The 21,435-nt window shown below is 30.6% G+C and overlaps 2 protein-coding genes across 2 annotated transcripts; one reads left to right on the top strand and one right to left on the bottom strand.

Annotated features, from left to right (window-relative positions):
• The first annotated feature begins 1,343 nt into the window (after window positions 1-1,343).
• LOC111694751 (calbindin-32) lies at window positions 1,344-17,994 on the top strand. Its single transcript, XM_023463755.1, has 13 exons — window positions 1,344-1,476; window positions 2,482-2,600; window positions 3,921-4,006; window positions 4,133-4,219; window positions 5,802-5,888; window positions 6,541-6,597; window positions 6,948-7,031; window positions 10,722-10,777; window positions 13,972-14,017; window positions 14,666-14,722; window positions 16,682-16,753; window positions 17,737-17,823; window positions 17,880-17,994. The coding sequence occupies exons 2-13, from the start codon at window positions 2,483-2,485 to the stop codon at window positions 17,916-17,918; spliced, it is 876 nt and encodes a 291-aa protein (XP_023319523.1). The 5' UTR covers window positions 1,344-1,476; window position 2,482; the 3' UTR covers window positions 17,919-17,994.
• Window positions 17,995-20,195: 2,201 nt separating this feature from the next.
• LOC111694797 (gustatory and pheromone receptor 32a) lies at window positions 20,196-21,235 on the bottom strand. The gene is made up of 3 exons (XM_023463823.1): window positions 21,047-21,235; window positions 20,922-20,971; window positions 20,196-20,366 (listed from the first exon to the last, which is right to left on the bottom strand). Exons 1-3 carry the CDS (start codon window positions 21,157-21,159, stop codon window positions 20,233-20,235), a joined length of 297 nt encoding a protein of 98 aa, XP_023319591.1. The 5' UTR covers window positions 21,160-21,235; the 3' UTR covers window positions 20,196-20,232.
• Window positions 21,236-21,435: the final 200 nt, after the last annotated feature.

The following is a 21,435-nucleotide window of genomic DNA, read 5'->3' as shown; positions in this document are numbered from 1 at the left end:
AATTCTTATATTTCTAGATTATAATTCAAAAACATTTCTCTTAAATTTGGTTGATAAAACCTATAAAAATTAGAAAATATGGGCATTTGAAAATGTTAATTATAATTTGTTGTTTAATTTTTTTACAAGTTAACATATTTTTGTGACATGTAAAGAATAAATATTTTTTCTTAACTTGTATTTTTATTAACAAGAGTAGATATTTATTTATTCACTGCAAAATAAACAAACCTATTTATTTGTTAATCAGATTTAACATGCAAGAAATATGTTTCTATAATAAATATCCTACACTGTTCCTAATTAGATATTAACTTTTAGAAGAGAGGAGGGGAGAAGGAGCTAGGGATAGATATAGTTTTTATTTTATTAATCCTCTTCTTTTTCATCCTTATCCTATTCCACTTTCCTACTTTTCTTTTTCATCTTGCTTCTCCTCTTTCATCTTCTCCCCATTTCTTTTCTTCTTTTTACAATGTCATCCTTTTTCTATTTGTTTATCTTCTACACCTCTCTTTTCTACCTACTTTTCTTCCCTTTTTAATTCTTCTTCTTCTTCTTTCCATCTTGATTTTTATTCTACTTTTCTCTTTTTTTCATCTCCTCCTACATTCTCTTCTCCTAACTCTCTTTCTTCCCTTTTCTCCTCCTGCTCAATTCAACCCACCATCCTTTCTTCTATTTATCTTCGGCCCACTGTCATAACCTTCTCTTCTTCTTTGTTCCTTTCTTTCCCTCATCTCCTTCTTTCCTTACAATCTTCTTTATTTTTCCTTGTTTTATCCCCCTTTCCTGTCCTTCTCCTTCTGTTCTCTTCACCTATTTTCCTTATTTAGTCTTCTTCAACCCTTTTCATATAACCCCTTCTTCTACTTTGCTTCTTTCTTCTTATCTCCTCTGGTTCTCTCCTTCATTTTACTTCCTTCCGTTCCATTCACGTACTTTTCTTCCTTTCCCTCTTTCCTTCAGTTCCATTTACCTACTTTTCTTCCTTCTTTCTTTTTCTCCCGTTCTCTTTACCTACTTTTCTTCTCTCTTTTTTTTCTCCCGTTCTCTTTACCTACTTTTCTTCCTTCTTTCTTTTTCTCCCGTTCTCGTTACCTACTTTTTTTCCTTCCTCTCTTTCCTTCCCTTCTTTTCCTTCCTCTCTTTCCTTCCCTTCTTTTCCTTCCGTTCCATATCCACCTGCTTTTCTACAATTATTTATGAACTTTAAAAAAAAATTTAAAATAGAGCATTGTATCTATCTAATCACACATCTGTATTCTGTATCTCTCTTGTAGATCTACGCATTCTAATCCAAGAGAAGAATGCAAGCGATGTATAAGCAATGAATCAGGATCAATATATTTAAACTGACTCCGGTTCTAAACATATGGTTTGGTATAAGATGAAAGAGGATGCAATATATCTAACCCTGGTCTAACCTCGACATACAGGTGTCCTCAACCTCTAGTCTCGAGCATCCTCTTCCAGGTAAACATTCTGTAATATTCATACATGGATAATTTATTCAGGGACGCGTCGCATCTCTCCTTTTTGTAATAATTGTCAAATGTTAATTTATTTTCTTGTAAATTATAAATATACATTGAAGAATCAATAGATTTTTATGCGTACTCTGAATACAATACAATATCTTTGCAAAATCGAAATATTTGTGAGGCAAATTTTGAAAGGCACTAAAATCAATTGGGGCCCGATCGGTTAGGCCATGTTGACGTTTCTTGGATACAAACAGACAGACTGACAAGCCGATAAGAGGTATTGAACAGAAAAATTAAAAATTTAAACGCAAATGATTTGGGCCCATTCAGTTTTATTTTCATACAATGGACTGTTCAAATATTTGGGTTCATTATGTTGATTGTTGGAGGCTCTTAATTCAACCAATCCTAATTACACCAATCACAGGTTTGAGATAAAAGTCTAAATGAATATATAGTGCTGGATAAGTTGAATTTACATGTTATTAATCTTATTGGGAAGTGTTTCCAAATTTTAGCTTTTTTGTTTTCTGGATGAATAAATTGATCCACTAGTGTTAAGCTGCAAAAATATAAAACTTGTGTAAGATGCTCAATTCTAATGATATATCGGCGTTTTAGAAAATAGAAACAAAGTATTTACATATCAGTAAACTTTTATCTCGTGCCTACCTTTTTTAGTCAAGAAAGGTCTTCTTGATCTTAATGTTATTTGTTCGGTCTGACTGTAAAAGAGTTTTGAGTCTTTGCCACAAATTCAAATTTTATAATCCCTATACCTGTGCAACCTTATGGTGTAAACTCTTGATATTTCAAACTTAGATTATTTGATCTGACAGAATTCTTTACTTTGAAATATCCAAGGTCTACGACACTGGGTTGCAAAGATAAAGGAATTAAAAAATCATAGCTTGTTGCAAAGACTCAATTCCTTTTCCGCAACCCAGAAAAGTCTCAGAAATCTCAGTTTCATTTATGAACCAAATATTTTCAGAATGTTGAAGCAGAAGGGTGAGATGAATTTTCTGCACAAATTTTGCGATGACACGCTAAATTTGCAAACATTGACTGCAAACCAGTTCTTTGGGATTTGGGAGCATTATGACACGGACGGTAAGTTTGTGTTGTGCAAATAGATTATCAAGTATAATAGGTGGCAACAGAGAAATGGACAAATTATACGAAACGTCACAAGTGTCAAATATAACAAGGAAAAAGAAATTTTCTCACATCAGTTGACATGTTTTACAAGATTAAATAAAAAAGTGTAAAAACAGACAAAAGAGAACACAAAATTTCACTTCTTTTACCGTAATATAAGAACTTTATCCCAAAATTATCCCTATTATTATTAATTTTGTCGGGCTCAAAAACTAAGTTGACACTCATGACGTAAGAATACAGCTGTACAAAGAGTGTACACATTCTACGTTGCCATCTATTGTACTAGAATCTATTTGGTGTAGTGTACTGTAACCAAACTAATAAAGCTATGCCCGATTTTTTACAAATTAACACCTCGGTCAAGTTCTCAAAAATGTGCTTCAAAGGTCAGTGAGGTTTTTAGTTCCCAGCTAATGTAGGTTTTTCGTAATTACTTTATTAAACTATTTTATGACCAAACGTTTTTTTAATAAAAGAATATCAAGGGTTTTAATGTGTTTTCTTATTAAGGAATTTAGTCTTGGCCACAAAGTTAAATCCTTAATTACTATATCTTTGTAACCTGATGGTGTACATCTTTGATTTTTCAAAATTGGGCTATTTTATCTAACCGAATTTAAAATTTGAAATATCAAAGGTCTACGAAAGTGGGTTGCAAAGATACATGTATTCAAATAGATCATCATTTGCATGTATTTGAAATGAGTATGAGGCATAACACTTAATTCCGTTTGAATGAGATATTAAAACCACTAGAACCAGGATGAGCTTTATTATATATATATAGTCTCGCGTAAGTTTTACTAGGATAACATGGAACATATGGGTTCTTTATATAACAATGGAACATATGTTTTTTTGTATGTAACAGGATAGAATGAAACAAGGCTCTTTGTATAAATATAAAACAGGATAACATGGAACATGTGTGTCCTTTGTGTAAATATGGAACAGGATAATATGGAACATATGTATCCTTTGATTATCATTGCAGAACATTTATATCCTTGTATCAATATGGAACAGGTTAACAACATGGAACATGGGTGTCCTTTGATTTGCATTGCAGAACATTTATATTCTTGTATAACTAACATATGGAACAGGATAGGTTGTCACGTTGTATTCTATGGATCAGTTCAATATCGATGTTCCTTGGAACAAATGAAGTGGTCTGATTGGAACAGGATAGCCTGGAACATTTGTGTTTTACGGATCAGAACGAAATAAATGTTCATAAGAATAGAATAAAGTGGTCTGATTGTTCAGGGAATGGATTTATAGAAGAGAATGAATTGGTCGAATTTCTCCGGGAGTTCATTGACTCTGTCTCTTCAAAGGATGAACTTCAGCAGGTCTAATATCAAAAACTTATTTAATTCCTTGATAAGTGTACATGGTGTACACTGATAAATACGTTTACTGATCGCTGTACATTTTTAAGTCGATATATTATCTTTCTTATTAGAAAATATTTTTAGATTTCTGACTCTGAAATAGAAAACCTGAAAGAAATGTTTCTGGAGACTTATGATACAAACAAGGATGGAAGGATTGATATCAGAGAGGTGAAGATAACAAACAGTGGTCGGCGATTATATCAATACAATGAAGACTTTTTAGTAATAATATTTTTATCTTTAACAACCATTATTTAAATTAAAAGTTTAAAAGCAAACAAAGATAAGCTCTTATTTTGCAAATTCTCTCTGTTTCAAATGTTTAATTGTTTCTGTAGTTTGAAAGCTTGGTAGAAATCAAAATTAAAATAGAAAGTCGTCTTCATTTTATTGATAAATACGACGACGACCTTACCATGCCTGAGTGCATAAAGAGTATCTATTATCCTAGTTATGATTACAACCATGGATATTTATTTAGTATCTAGTATCTATATACAACAAGTTGTAATCTCTGTTTGTCTGTCTGTTTTTTTGTCCGATCATAACTCAGGAACGCCTCGACTGATTTGACTAAAATTTTGATTGGGGAACTCGTGAGAGCCATAGGAATGTTATTGGCTTGGTTTTAAGTTAAGTGGGTCAACTTTTAGTTTCCCGGTAAAATCGATCAAGTGCGGGTAAACGGCGGGAGTAATTATGATTAACCTGGTCAACGTTGGGTTCCCAAGCTAATCCTAAATATGATAACAACCATGGATATCTAGTATCCAGTTACCTGAATATAATAACAAACATGGATATCTAGTATCTAGTTACCTGAATATAATAACAAACATGGATATCTAGTATCTAGTTANATGTAAAGGTTTGAGGATGGAAGATATATAAAGGTTGGAGGATGGAAGGATATATAAAGGTTGTGGAAGATATCCAAAGGGTGTCTCGAGGTTAAAAACCTTATCTTTATAATTTATGATAAATAAACGATAAATAAACAAACCCTAAATGAGTATTATAGTAATCAATACTATGTTTATTCAGCAATCCTCTATCTTATAGGGTAGGCAACAAACACACACAAATATAGGGATCAGCAACCCTCAGAAAATAGGGATCAGGAAAAGATCATAGTAGATCACAGTAAGCAGAGATCTTGAGAGGGGATCGTGAATTAATGATTGAATTATGAAAGCATCTTGAATGGGAATACACTCAAAAACATCCCAGGGACCGAAGTAATGAATTGGAGAGAGGTTTCTGAACTGCCTATACTGCTGGTTCAAATACTCAATCACCGAATAGAGTTAAAGTTTCGTGAGGATTTGAATCGGTAGTTCAGCGACCTCTCCAATTATTTTAATTCGGTCCCAGAAAGGAGTAATAAAAGAAATTTTTCAAGTATTAAGAAAGGGGGATTTTCAAATAGACAGAAATGAATTATGGGATTTGAAAGCCAAAAATAAATCTAGACCTAGTTTCAAAATATGAGTATTAAATTTGTAAAAATTAGAATGATTTAGGCTTAAATCTTGGAAATGTGATGAGTCTTGTGTTAAAAGATTTATTCTTTTATACTTGAATAATAAAACAATTTAAAACGTTTTATTTATTAAACCTAGAGTTCTAGATGAAATGACTCAGCTTTAAAACCAAATGCATTCTCAGAACCTCAAAGTTTAATATTTTTTACAACATGTTTGGAAATATTTAAATATTATTTCAGAATTCTGAAACTTTTATATTCTAGTTGGCGCAACTTCTACCGATGGAAGAGAACTTTCTTCTTCTCTTTAGATTCGATAATCCGCTGGACTCTAGTGTAGAGTTTATGAAGGTATATACTGTATACTGTACAGATAATCCGCTGGACTCTAGTGTAGAGTTTATGAAGGTATATACTGTACAGATAATCCGCTGTACTCTAGTATAGAGTTTATGAAGGTATATACTGTACAGATAATCCACTGTACTGTAGTGTAGAGTTTATGAAGGTATATACTGTATACTGTACAGATAATCCGCTGTACTCTAGTGTAGAGTTTATGAAGGTATATACTGTATATTGTACAGATAATCCACTGTACTCTACTGTAGAATTTATGAAGGTATATACTGTACAGATAATCCGCTGGACTCTAGTGTAGAGTTTATGAAGGTATATACTGTACGGATAATCCGCTGTACTCTAGTGTAGATTTTATGAAGGTATATACTGTACAGATAATCCGCTGGACTCTAGTGTAGAGTTTATGAAGGTATATACTGTACAGATAATCCGCTGTACTCTAGTGTAGAGTTTATGAAGGTATATACTATATACTGTACAGATAATCCACTGTACTGTAGTGTAGAGTTTATGAAGGTATACTGCATACTGTACAGATAATCCACAGTACTGTAGTGTAGAGTTTATGAATGTATATACTGTACTGATAATCCGCTGTACTGATCATAGGTATTGTATATTTATTAATATAATATAAAAGATATGGAATGAATATGATTCTGATGGAAGTGGATTTCTCGAAGCAAATGAATTGAAGGTAAAATTCAGAGGAAGTAAACTTTTCGAATATTTTACTGGGACAAATTGATAATCGATGAACTGTCTAAATTGTATTTATTAGACGCATAATGAAATTAAGTCTTTGCCACAAAATTTAATTTTCTAATCCAGCAAAATCTTTGCATTCTGATGGTTATTGGTTAACACCTAGCTTTGCTATTTAAAACTGAGATTATTGGTTCTTACAAAATTCATAGTTTTAAATATCTAAGGTTTGAAATATTGGACAGCAAAAATATTGGGATTTGAAAATCAGATTTATCATCTTGTTTTAAGTAAATATCCTTTCCTGTATGCTATAGTTTAAATTTACTATTTTTCTTCTAGAATTTTCTCCGAGATCTTCTGAGAACTACCCACAGGGGTCAAGGCGTACATGAGGATCAGCTTATAATGTACACTGACGTAATGGTAGGTCTTCACAAAAATATTTTAACCAATTGCTAACTAGAATTGTTTGTTTTGTGTACAGTGGGGCCTATTAAACTGTGGAATATGAAGACGATTGTAAGACTAAAGTTATGATCTTGAATATTCCAATGAACATGAAACTCAATTGCAGTTATAAAAGAACCATTTTACTTAATAAATAGATTTTACTCAATAAATCGATTTCCGAGATACTGGTAAGTAATTCCCTTGAATAACAAGATCTATTATGTAGTGCAGATAAGATTGCCAAAAATGTTGTCTTTCTTTTTTAATGTTTTGTGGGTCTCACTGTCCTAGTTTTATGAACAAGTGGTGTGTATAGATGAAAAGTGGGTGGCATAAGCATGGAAAAATTCCGTTCTTTCCTTTACTTACATACATACACTGATAACGAATGGGATTTTCCATAACGATTCGATAACATCACTTGGAAAACCAGCGATTGCAAGTTTCTAAAAGTAATTTTTACGACGAAATATTTATTTAATTATCGTTAAAAATAGTTATCATTCACGATGAACAATTGTAATTTGTAAACGATTAAAAATGTTATCATGTCTAAAAATGGTTAAAGCCCAAAAAAAGTTTAGTCTTATAGTTTAAAGAAGTAATGAACCATACTTTCACGAACAAGGAGCGAGAGCTTAAAATAATCGCCCGGTCCTTAATATTAATTCAAATCCCGTCTCATAATTATATATAATCATAGAGAATAGAATATATAGAGAGGAATTAAAAGAATCTCTCGGTATGTTCACAAATTTGTTTAATTTTGTATACATAAATAAACCATAATATTAGAGTTTGCATTTTCTCTGTATTTTTGCATGCCACGGAATTTTTTTTAATGCTCCGTACAAACACCTATTGCTACTGAGCATCTCACTTTAGGCTAAAAGTTCGGCTTTAACCCCGGGTAAAAGGTTAAAGAGAAAAAAATTTTCCCGGTATTAAATATAAAATAACATTTATTATTTTTGAAAATCCGAAACTTTTAACTGAGTAATTCGCGAAACGCTTTACACAGAAAAAAATGGCTGTTTGAAGAGCAACGGTTAACAGCTAAAATTGTTTATAGAAAGGTACGCGAGGTACTTTGGAAGCCTAGTTTTTAAAATGTCAAACAATTCAAACCCCCCCTTGCTAAAAATCCTAGTTGCTTGCACCTATATACGTTCTCACAACAATACTTTTCACTTGCCAACAATTCTCATTAAGAAGTATATTTGACTGTAACTATAGTAGAAACTGCTTTGATGTAGAAACTGTTATAATGTGCTCCAAGAGAATATACAAGGTTATTCATAATGGATAAGACTGTGAAGACGACGGGAAAATCTCACTCTTGTTTGCCGATTCCATTAGCGCCTGATCCAATCATGGTTCAGTCATGTGTTTGGTGTCTATTCTAAACCAATAGAAATTGCATGGCGGTAACATCTATCCTTCTACAGTGAAACCCTTAATAACGAATACAGAATTTATCAAATGTCGTCTTGACAATTTTTCAATGAGTTTTATACTATATTACGTAAATTTCAGTATTTGCGAAATTAAATAAATAGCTATGAATTTGCGGGAACAATTAAAAAGAGTTCCATATAATCATTTAATTAAAAAACTAAATATCTGCAACATTCCATTATCAGAAAGTGAAGAATACGACATTTGATGAATTCTTTCGATGTATTCGTAATTAAGGGTTTTACTGTATCTATCTCATTATCCAATTAGAGATAAATCCTTATATTGGCGCTATATCAGTAAATGGATATATTTACTTCTACTGAAAATATAGTGCTCTGAACAGAATTAAGTCTTTCGGCGGGTTATATTTAATGATTTTGAAAAGAAAGAAACATATTTACAGTTTGAGGGAATTATGAACATAAACATAAACAGTGTTGAATCTGTAAAGTCGGTTCTTTAGTCTCATCCTTTGTATCACTGTGATTTAAAGCTCTCAAGCTCTCTAGCTAAAAACTATTGCTAAACTTACTTTAGTTCTAAAATGTAAAAGGCTACAGTTAGAGCGGTAAAATCAAAGCCCAGGGCGTTGCCAGAATTAAAATTCGACCTTGTCTTAAAAATTGCTGAGTCTTTTTATAAGCAGGCTGAATCTATGTGGTATATTTAAAATAATTTAAGGATAAATAAAAAAAGCATGGTTCATAAAAGTTAATCTAACAAACACAAAAAAAACGTTTGGTTTTGGTTTGTAAATTACTATCAAGTTACTGTAAACGTTTCCTTTACCAACCTCTATATTAGTAAATTCTGAAATTTTTAAAACTCGAAAAAAGAATTTTAATTTTAAATGAATTACGCACTGTATTTGAACTGCCCAATGTATAAGGTCATTCTCAGTTGTACACAATGGACCACCTTATAATCCTCTCAGTTGTACACAACGGACCACTTTATAATCCTCTCAGTTGTACACAAAATGACCATCTTATAATCCTCTCAGTTGTACATAACGGACCACCTTATAATCCTCTCAGTTGTACACAACGGACTACCTTATAATCCTCTCAGATGTACACAACGGACCACCTTATAATCCTCTCAGTCACTTCTACAGAGAAACCATAATTAGAATTTTTCTATGTTTAAATTTTTCTCATTTTTACCCGGACATAGGTTTAAAGGACTGTGAATTGGACATGCAGCACTTTAAATGGAGGGTCACTTCGGATTACGTTTTCCCTCTACAGTCCCTTTAATTTACTTATCACAATAATGACAATGAAAGAACATAAAAATAAAAACATATCAAGATGACATAACGATTGTTGTCAAAAATATGCCCAATTAAGTTCATATAATTAATGCAATAAATATGATATTTACAATTAATTCTAACGATATAATCTATATCATTCTATATTCTTTCTTTTTATTAATATACAAGTTGTCTGTACATGGATACTATATAAAATCATTTTTGATTGATTTTGATTAAATCTTATGAGAAAACCCCCGGCCTTTTGATTTTTAGAGAACTAATTAATTAATTCAACATTTTCTCTCTGTGTACATTGTAAAACAAAAACAAAAAAACTTAGCGGATTTTATAAGAAAAAGTTCGAGGATTTTCAAAATTTAATGAAAATCGAATTTTATTGGAGGATAATTTTTGAAATTTTGATCATCCATAAACCTTCCCTTGGGGTCAAGCGAGGTACCACACAAAATGTGGGCCTAATCGGTTTGGGCGTTTTGACGTTTGATGAATACAAACAAACAGACAAGAAAGACAAGCAATGTAGATATATATAGATTAGTTTTCGGTCTTTTGTAGCAATTTTTTTATTTTATAGGGCGCGCTGTACTCTGTTGAAAATATTTTATCATTACATTTATGAATTTTTATTTTAATCAAAGCCTATCTTCTATGCTCCTAGATATTTCAGAGACCGATAACGATAGAAACTGTCCGTTTTTGGCTAATATATATACTTGCAAATAAAAGCTAAAAACTCAAAGCTTAAAACGATTAAATCCATCTTTTGGTCTGTTGTCTAATACTCAAATTAAGTATAGAAAAAAAACGTTAAATTCAGAATAATCTTATACGTAATATTAGGGTATGGCGTATATTTCTAAATAAGTAAACGGTAACTAAACTATATTTTATCTATTTTTATATATTTTGATTTATTACAGCTGCAGATGTTTGACTCTAACAAGGATGGAAAGCTCCAACTGTCTGAAATGTCCCAGTAAGTGCAAGATTATCAGTTTTTATATTTTACAAAATGTCAAATAGGGAAAGAATAATTTGAAAAAAAGAAATATTTTTAAATTGTTTTAAAGGTATAAAGTTCTCAAACTCAAATTTAAGAATCCATATATCTTTGCCACCTGATGGTGTAAGCCTTAGATAATTTAAACTTAGACTTATATTTGATATTAAGATTTCATAGTTTGAATTACCAAAGGTCTATACGGCATCGGGTTGCAGAGATATATGCATTTATAAATCAATAAACAATGAACTAAATCGTTATTCTTTCGTTCTTTGTAAATATAGAGATTAATTTAAACTTTATAGGATTACAAAATCCTCTAAACACTGAAAAAAACGTTGGTTTAAAAATCAATGTCATATTTCCATTCATTCTAAAAATTCCTAGAGATAAAATCTTTAAAATTTAATTTTGTTCACGTTGTAAAGTACAAAGGAAAATGCCTATATAATTAGCTGAATTACCCGGCGTTGCCCAAGGAATTTAAAAAAAAACACTTTTTTAAAGTGTTTTAATATTCCCTGGGCAACGCCGGGCACTTCAGTTAGAATATACAAGTAAACAAAGCATATTAAAAATGAAGATCTGATAAAGAAAAAGAATTTGAAATATATATTACAGATATAAATCTTTAATATTCTCTAGAGTTCCATTATTACCATTCGAACCGTTTCTTCAATTCCTCTTCTTAACCCATTACTTACAAGGAATTGCTCTTTGAAGCCAATAACTGTGCTACAATCGGAGAACCAGAATAAATATTTGAAATTATTCTTAAATTCATTGGTTTTTGATCAGAATTCACCTTCTACAGTCTTATCCCAGAGCTTGATCTATTCCTTAACCCTTAAAAAATACATTTTTAGCTCCACGACTCTAACTTTTCAAATATCACCTTAAAACTACTTGTCTTCTATGGAATTGGAATATAAACTATTTTTGCCAAAACAATTGTTTAATGTTCACTTTACAGGGGTCTGTGCATGCAGTATCTTTTTCTAAAAAGACTGTTGGCGTAAATTCAAGTGACTTTACTTTTGTGAAGAGGCGTGTCCGATTCAAATTTTTTTTTTTTAATTTAAGAAATATATCAACATTTACTTCACAGAAGTAGAAGAAAATAATAATTTTCAGGCTTTTCGAAGAATATTTAAATCAGCTCAGTTTAGTTCACCTTGTCTGGCAATTTGAACATCACTTTAGAGATAAACACACGGTTAGTTCCGTCCTCGATAATCAGAAAAAGGGCTGAAAAGGTATTGTCGTGAATATGACTTGCCCTGTGTAAATGTAGGATTAATTACGCCTACAGTCCCTGTATAAGAGTACAAGGATTTAGATTTTTAAATGTATCAGACATTTAAAATCCCCACGCTGGCATCATTTGCCAAAACATAATGTAATAATGTAATAATAACTGCTGGAAATAAGAGAAGTTTAGTTTCTGTTTATAGATCAGTTTACCATTACACATTAATAAATAAAGGGGAGAGAGAAAATCAGAAGTAAACAAATGAATTTAAAGAGACTGTTCAAGAAAACGTAACAAAGAATATTTAAATGGAAAAATGGGTAAAGAGACAATAAATAATATTTTGTCCTGAAGAAAGAAAAAAATGCAAGCATACAAGGGTTGATATATCTTTTTTCAAAAATGTGAATTTCCTACGTTGCAACTGTTTAAATTTTCATACTCCTTAATTTAATCAATAATGTGGAATGTACCGTCGTTTTTTGGGCTTAAAAAGTATTTAATTCTGATCCTTTCTCCATTGTTTGTGAAGCAAGAAATGCGTAAAAATTAAGAAAATAAGATTAAGAAGAGTAAAAACTTCACTGGTTGTGTTGTTTGCAAACGTTAAACTAGTTTTTAATACTGAAATAAAAAAATATAAAAATAAGAAATTTAATTCTGCATTTTATGCGAGATAAACTTTGCCATTATTATACATATAATAGAAAAATAAGAATAAGAAAACAAACATTTTGATTTATTTTAAAGGGACTGTAAATAGAAGGAACTATCCGATTTACAAAATTTCCATTTTCCCACTTTGACTGATCATCGATGGCAGAGAACTCTGTGTGTCATCTCTAAAATGGTGTTTAAATTGCCGGAAAACTGGAGTTTATGATTGTGAACAGTGTGAACAATGTAAAGGTGAACACAACACAGCTGACGTTACATGTACTCCTCTAAAATCCTAAATATTTTCAAGTCCAGAGCAGTTTTAAAAGAATAATTAAAAATATTTTTCTTCTGCGACTTCTAAAAAGTAAATATTGATATTTCTTAAATATTATAAAGCTCACAAACAAAGTGTTCAAGAATTACAAGCGTTTTGATAGAGAAATAAGAACAAGTCCGTCATCCTTGATAAATTAAACGATTCTAGGGTACTGTTGTAAATCGGATACACCACTCTACAAATGGAGAGTCACCTAAATGTACACCTAGAGTCTCTATAGTTGGTGGAGAAACTGACTTAATATCTACACCTAGAGTTTCTATAGTTGGTAACTGACTTAATATCTACACCTAGAGTCTCTTTAGTTGGTGGGGAAACTGACTTAATATCTACACCTAGAGTCTCTATAGTTGAGAAACTGACTTAATATCTACACCTAGAGTCTCTATAGTTGGTGGGGAAGCTGACTTAATATCTACACCTAGAGTCTCTTTAGTTGGTGGAGAAACTGACTTAATATCTACACCTAGAGTCTCTATAGTTGGTGGGGAAGCTGACTTAATATCTACACCTAGAGTCTCTTTAGTTGGTGGAGAAACTGACTTAATATCTACACCTAGAGTCTCTATAGTTGGTTGCTGACTTAATATCTACACCTAGAGTTTCTAGTTGGTGGAGAAACTGACTTAATATCTACACCTAGAGTCTCTATAGTTGGACTTAATATCTACACCTAGAGTCTCTATAGTTGGACTTAATATCTACACCTAGAGTCTCTATAGTTGGACTTAATATATACACCTAGAGTCTCTATAGCTGGACTTAATATATACACCTAGAGTCTCTATAGCTGGACTTAATATATACACCTAGAGTCTCTATAGTTGGACTTAATATATACACCTAGAGTCTCTATAGTTGGACTTAATATATACACCTAAAGACACTATAGTTGGACTTAATATCTATGTTTTTAAGATTGCTGCCTGTGAAAGAGAATTTTCTAACTCGTCAAATGTTTACGGTATTTTTCAGTTAATTACATTATACATTAACAGTTGAAATATTTAATTTTTTAAAGCAAAAATTCTCCTTCTTTAAATTCTTGTAATACTAATTTTATTATTTGAAACAGTTCACTGTTCAGAGACCAATATAATTACAGTTTACTGTTCGGAGAACCATTACAATTACAGTTTACTGTTCAGAAAACCAATACAATTACGGTTTACTCGTCAGAGACCAATACAATTACATTTCACTGTTCAGAGAACCAATATAATTAGAGTTTACTGTTTAGGGAACCAATATAATTACAGTTTACTGTTTAGGGAACCAATATAAGTACAGTTTACTGTTCAGGGAACCAATACAATTACAGTTTACTGTTCAGGGAACCAATACAATTGCAGTTTACTGTTAAGGAAACCAATACAATTACAGTTTACTCTTCAGGGAACCAACACAATTACAGTTTACTGTTCAGAGAACCAATACAATTACAGTTTACTGTTCAGGAAACCAATACAATTACAGTTTACTGTTAAGGGAACCAATACAATTAAAGTTTACTGTTCAGGGAGCCAATACAATTACAGTTTACTGTTCAGGGAACCAATACAATTACAGTTTACTGCTCAGGGAGCCAATACAATTACAGTTTACTGTTCAGGGAACCAATACAATTACGAGAGAAGATATTGAACATGTATTCGCATTGTATGATAGAGTAAGTATTACTATTCTTTAGCATTTGATTTAAATTTTAATTATGATTTAAACAAATTGTAGCAAGTTAGATCGTAAATATAATTGAGACAAATAAATTTTTTAATTCACTTTAAATCTTCCTTTAAATAGAATTAGTTTTTAAATCCCCCCCTTCTGCATTCTCCCTCATTTGCTTTTATATTATTGCGACTAAAAAGTATAAATGGATTGTATTGTATTCCATCTTCCAGAATGATGGAATAATTGCAATAAGTCCCGGAATAATGATCCATGAGAAAATGGAAGTGGGGAGAAACACATATCTATTTATATACAATATTTTATTTGGGTTTATTGGTTTATTCAGACAAAAAAAAACATCAAAATGTTTCCAACTGATCAAAGCTGGGAATCCCGAGATGGAATTTAAAGAATTTATGCCGCGGTTTAAATCCGCCAAAAACCGGTTTAAATTAAGCGGCGGTTTAAATCTTTAAACATTTGATACAATTTTAAGTGGAACCAACCATATTTAAACCGCGGCTTAAATTTAAACCGCCGCTCAAATTCTTTAAATTCGGCCACCGATCTCTTAATCTTAATATTAACTGTTAAAACTTTAATTTTTTTAGCTCAAACCTCTTTTTTTGATATACCTACTGGGTTCCGACCAATCAGAGAGCAGAAAAGTTAGTAACTTGTTCTCTCATTGGTTGCGCGTAAAATTTCCTGGCTTCTGATTGGCTGCTCGGTTTCTGCAAACAACACTCTGATGGTTGAAATTTACACACTCTCTTGGATATCAAAAAGAAAGATTAAATTAATCTGCAGATTGACAAAAAGAGGACATCCATCATTGATTTAGATATCCATAATACAAGAGTTTTAGCTCAGGACAAATTTTCTGTGGGATCTGACTTTTTATATTTAAACAATAAATCCCGTAAAGTAAAACTTTTTCATTGTGAAAATATTATTCAGAGCTGGGAACTTTTGTATTGTGAATATTTGTTAATCTGCAGATTAATTTAATCTTTAGTCGATAACTTACATGGTAATCCTACCCAGTCAGGGGTTGAAGGGAGCTTTGATCAGGAGAGGAATAACTGAAATAAAGATATGGAAAGAAAAAAAAGTTTTTATAGATCCTTAAATTAAAAGTCCCCACAGTGGATATCGAGATCAAGCGATCGGGATTATGAATATCAAACACAAAAGTTCTGCAGAAGAAACCCAGCCAAGAATTATTTTTGTAAATTGTAAAAAATCCAATAAAAAATGTTAATTCTTTGAAATCTTTTTATCTTTATTGAATAAATTACGAAAATGTGCATCATAAAAACCACGAATTTATTTCTTTTCTAAATTCCTTTTTATTTTAACTGGATTTTTATATTATTCTCATAACATACATAAGTAACATAATATACCACTTACTAAAAATACTAAAAGTACTAGCTAGATCCTGAAATATAGATTAAGCTCTTAGTTTTATTAACTGTTGAATAAACCAAAGAAATAAAAATCAAAAACTCATCTTATTGCTCTACCATCCAATATTAGTATAGAAGTATATAAAACAGAGTTGACAAGAAAACAAATGAAAAACTTTTTCAGTTTTTTTCCTCTTTAATATTAGAAATCTTGAATGAATTAGGATATTTATCTGTTAGAATTAGACTGTTATTGCATCGTTTGCATAAACAATATCTACAAATTATTCTAACAAATTGAAAATCTTTGAGTATCTAACTCTCTTTGCTCTTGTAAATTATAAAATTTAACTAAATACTATTTCAATACCACTAGTTCAAACCCATCTTAAAACTGTATGAAACTTGAATTGGCTATGGAGTAGGACGGATCGATGAAAGAGAACTGAAACAAGAGTTGGTGTAGACCAAAACTGCCAATTTTGATGTTTGTTAGATGCATGAATTAGACAAAAAATATATATATAATCTATGGATGTTCCTAGGATTGTAACGGGTATATAGAGAATGACGAGCTGACAGGATTTCTAAAGGATATGCTGGAACTTATAAAAAAGGTTTCCTTAATTTTTATCTTTTATTTTCTATTTTATTATTGTAGAATTATGTATTAGTAGTTTTCTACAATCAACTAACAACTTCAGGAATAAAAATTATAGATTTATTTGTAATGTTGAAAAAGAAGCAAGAAAAGTTTTATGGAATGTGAAAGAGAGGTTCTATGGAAAACGAGCATTTTTAAGCATCTTTTTAAAAGATAAAATCTTCCATTGAATTCTGTTTAAAAATTCGAAATAAGATTGATATTTGAAAGTTTAGAAAAGTGTCGTTTATTTTCATACCATATTTTAGGGAACTTGTGAGAGGGGAGCAGTCCAATTTTAATAGATTTTATTCTAGGAATATAAAAATCATTTCTGTTTCTAACATTTGCGTGTCTGATATTTTTTGATAATTTAAAATCTTTTTTAAATGTTGGGGGTAATTGATCTCCTTTAAATTGAAATAAATATATTGTAGGCTGATATGTGGATTGTATGGATTATATATTGTGTGAATTATATATTTTAGGATTATATTTTGTAGAATTATATATTGTAGGATTATATATTGTAGGATTATATTTTTTAGGATTATATAATGTAGGATTCTATATTGCAGGATTATATAATGTAGGATTATATATTGTATGATTATATATTGTATGATTATATAATGTAGGATTATATATTGTAGGATTATATATTGTAGGATTATATATTGTATGATTATATAATGTAGGATTCTATATTGCAGGTTTATATATTGTAGGTTATGAATTATAGGATTATATATATTGTAGGCTTATACATTGTAGGATTATATATTGTATGATTATATATTGTAGGATTATATATTGTAGGACTATGTATATTGTAGGATTATATATTGTAGGATTAAATATTGTAGGATTACATATTGAAGGATTATATATTGCAGGATTTATATGTTGTAGAATTATATATTGAAGGATTATATATTGTAGGATTATGTATTGTAGGATTATGATTGCACTGATATAAGTGATTTCTACGACACTATAATGAAAGGATGTGACACTAACAGGGATGGAAGAGTTTCAAAAAAGGTAAAATTCGAAACAACATTTATTTAAATTTAAAATAAACATTTTAATACTTTCAGGAGCTCACGATGGTTCTTCTTGCAATCTCTCAAATCTAATTTCATGTTTTTACATTTATTTTAAAATATTCCTTAAACTTCAAAATACAGGGTTAACCACAAAGGATGAGACGTTTTAAACTTTTTAAACACTGATTGTTCCCTGCTGCTTTCTCTTCTTTTTTTTAAATATTCATTGGAAACTTTATTTAAATAATACTTTTTAGTATTGTCAATCTTTATACATACTTCTTTTCTATATGTATTATTTATATATATCAATAATTAAAGTAAACGTATATATTGTTATATTTTACCGTTAAATATTTAAAAAAAAAAAATTGTTATTTTTATTCAGATTTGATATTGAGGAATATAGATTTTACATGTTTATACAAGTGTACAACTTTCAATAGAACCCTGCTGTGTAACCCTCCTGTAAAAACAGAAATTTATTTCTATTCTTTATTGTTACTTTAAACTGGCTAACTCTTTTATTTTGAGAAAAGGAATTGAGTCTTTGCGACAAACTGTGATTTTTTTATTCGTATATCTTTGCAAACCTATGTCGTAAACCTTAGATATTTCAAACTATAAATTCTGATATATCAAGTAATCTAAGTTTTAAATATCACAGGCTTACAACATCAGAATGCAAAGATATAGGGATTGGAAAATGCACGTTTGTTTCCTTTATAAAAATAAATTGAGTCTTTGACACAGATTAAAATTTTCTATAAATCCTTATATCATTGCAACCTGATGATATAATCCTTTGAAATTTCAAAACGAGATTTGATCTAACAGAATTAGTAGTTTGAAATATCCGGGGCCTTCGAACTACGACATTGTGTTGCAAAAATTCACGGATTAGAAATTAGAGATTTGGAGGAAAGTCTCAATTCCTTTTATGTAGTTTCAAATATTAACTTCAAAGAAATTATATTAAATTGAAAATACAGATAATTCTTCACTCCTGAATTTAAGAAAAACACTTTAAAAAATCTTATTGGTCAAAGAAGCCTCAGAATATTATTCTAGCTCTCAGCAACATCAATGAGCGGTGAGATTAGTTGTAATCCTGTATTATCTTATACATAAATTAATGAAATATATGTTTCTAATCCTAATAAACAATCCATAAATAGAAAAATGTTTTATAAAGGAATTTGACAGTAATACTTATTAAATATTCATTTTAGCAAATATCCCTAAAAAATTTTAAAGCTAATTCATGTTTAAAGGAAATGAAAAATATTATGCTGTGAATTCTGAATTTATTTTAACAGCAAGTTTTTAAAAAATCTAAAGATTATGCTGAATATTTTCATCGCAAAACTGAATAGGAATTCTGTTAGTGCGATTTCAATTGTTTTTTTTTTTGCAAGCTTGCAAAATTCTTAAAGAAAATCTTTTGAATATTTTTGTACAGAATTCTGGTGGTTGCAGTGTTCCAAGGATTAGGTTAGAAAAAAATGTTGAAATATTCGATCTGACAGTTTTATGCGGACAATTTCGCCATCTTTTGCAGACAATTTCGCCATCTTTTGCAGATAATTTCGCAATCTTTTGTAGATAATTTCGCCATCTTTTGCAGATAATTTCGCCATCTTTTGCAGATAATTTCGCCATCTTTTGCAGATAATTTCGCCATCTTTTGCAGATAATTTCGCAATCTTTTGCAGATAATTTCGCAATCTTTGTGCACATACATGACTGTAAACTCGTATCAGGCATCAGTTTATCTCCAACATGTTACATTTGTTCAGTTAATACAAACATTTATATTAATAACTTAAGAAAGGAAATTGATAAAGGTTGTTAATGTTACTGTGGAAATGAAATTAAAATTTGAAAAATCAAAACGCTGGAAAATTATACACTCCTGAGTCCAAAACTAAAGAACAAAAAGTTTTGACTTAAATTTTAAGTTCATGGTTAAATGTCACTTCTGACTTAATTTAAACCTGAACTTTAACCTTGAAATCCCGCAATCCCTATTTGTCTATTCAGCGGTAAGTGGCATTTAACTAATTACAATATATTTAAAAGTAAAAACCTTGATTTAATAAATTTCACGTTTTAGATTATTTAATGTTTGGACTTAAACCCAAATTACGGTTGTAACTGGAAATGTGTTTTGTTTTCCGTTACGTATATATTTTAAAATTAAAAAAAAAACAGCTGATTACCGATAGTTATGTAAAAATTCTCCGTAAATCCTTTTCTCTGATTAGTTCAGATTTTCCGCGGGAAATTCAAATTTAAAATTGAGAAGGTTTAAGTAGCTACTCATTATTTTACAGAACTTTTAACCTCTAACTTAAAATTCGCGCATTCTTAAGTTTTAGACTCTGATTTGTATGGTGTGGTTTCAAAGGTTCGAGAAAGACACCAAAATGACTAAATAGCTAACTGTCTGACTAAGGATTGAAAGGTAGGTTGAGTTGTTCACTTCAAAGTATCCGTAGGCAGAGAAGGGTTCTTCATCTCTTATCATGTCAAGAACTAAAATATATGATTAATAAAGCTGACCTCCATATCTACAGCGAAAGGAACTATACAAGAAAATGTAATTTGAAAAGTACGCCTAACTTCCAAGACTCCTGTGCCACTAGATAATCTGTACCCACTGTCCGCCACCTTTTTAAAGCTGGCATACCTAATTCCTGCATTTACTGTAATTGCAAATACTTGGGCCTGAATCTGTTGTATATTATCTGATTGAATCTGTTGTATCACATAGATTCAGTCTGCTTATAAACAGTCTTATCAATTTTAAGACAGGATTGACCTTTGATGTGTCGCGACGCCCTAAGCTTAGATTTTACCGCTCTAACTTACTTATGCTTTTCTGTAGCCCTTTACATATACATTTTAGCACTGTAAAGCACTTGTTGTTAGCTTTAAATTTTTAGAAGTAATTGGCAAAATTCTCCACGATTTTTGCTTGAGAGTGTGAGACCATTAAATCACAGTGGTATATTACCTGATTGAATCTGTTGTATATTATCTGATTGAATCTGTTGTATATTATCTGATTAAATCTGTTGTATATTATACCTGATTGAATCTGTTGCTTTTCATTTTCTTCACTTTTCATTCCCTTCCTCCTAAAGATCAAATCAGAAGAAAAATTATTTTCAAATAATTTTCTGCATTGTGAAGTCACAAATTTGATTGCTTACCTAAGGTTATCATTGTTAAGTGACAGTGCCTGATGAGCAGCATGGCATGAGCTTGTCAGATAAAAGTTGTAAATCATACTGATGGACAGCAAACACAGCTTTATGAATAGCATCCTATAATATCCTTTGACCAAATAGACAAATCCAGAATACGCCAAAATTACTAAAAAAAGCTACCTTCAAAATTTTTAGGAAATACAGAAAAGAATATCATTATTGCAATATGTAAAAGAAGAAAGAAAAAAGTGAACACCAAAGAAGTAAATTCATATAATTTTAAAATTCAACTTTTGCTCTTTTTCTAGGTTTTCAGAGTTCAAGGTTTAGACAATCCTATCTTTAATTAGCTTTTTTTTACTTGCCTGAAAAGACTCCATTTATTGGGATCA

The sequence above is a fragment of the Eurytemora carolleeae genome, unplaced genomic scaffold, assembly GCF_000591075.1.
Source record: "Eurytemora carolleeae unplaced genomic scaffold, Eaff_2.0 scaffold9, whole genome shotgun sequence".
In the NCBI taxonomy this organism is placed as follows: domain Eukaryota; kingdom Metazoa; phylum Arthropoda; class Copepoda; order Calanoida; family Temoridae; genus Eurytemora; species Eurytemora carolleeae.
This window is presented reverse-complemented; position numbering and strand designations above follow the sequence as displayed.

Bases quoted from the DNA above. Each gene is read 5' to 3' on its own strand.
- LOC111694751 (XM_023463755.1), top strand. From the start codon at position 2,483: ATGTTGAAGCAGAAGGGTGAGATGAATTTTCTGCACAAATTTTGCGAT. The intron at 5,889-6,540 runs GTATATACTGTA...ATAATATAAAAG, and splicing joins CTAGTGTAGAGTTTATGAAG to ATATGGAATGAATATGATTC. The intron at 14,018-14,665 runs GTATTTTTCAGT...TTTACTGTTCAG, and splicing joins TAACTCGTCAAATGTTTACG to GGAACCAATACAATTACGAG.
- LOC111694797 (XM_023463823.1), bottom strand. From the start codon at position 21,159: ATGCTATTCATAAAGCTGTGTTTGCTGTCCATCAGTATGATTTACAAC. The intron at 20,972-21,046 runs GTAAGCAATCAA...TTTGATCTTTAG, and splicing joins CTTAACAATGATAACCTTAG to GAGGAAGGGAATGAAAAGTG. The intron at 20,367-20,921 runs GTATAATATACA...CATATATTTTAG, and splicing joins AAAGCAACAGATTCAATCAG to TTCTTGACATGATAAGAGAT.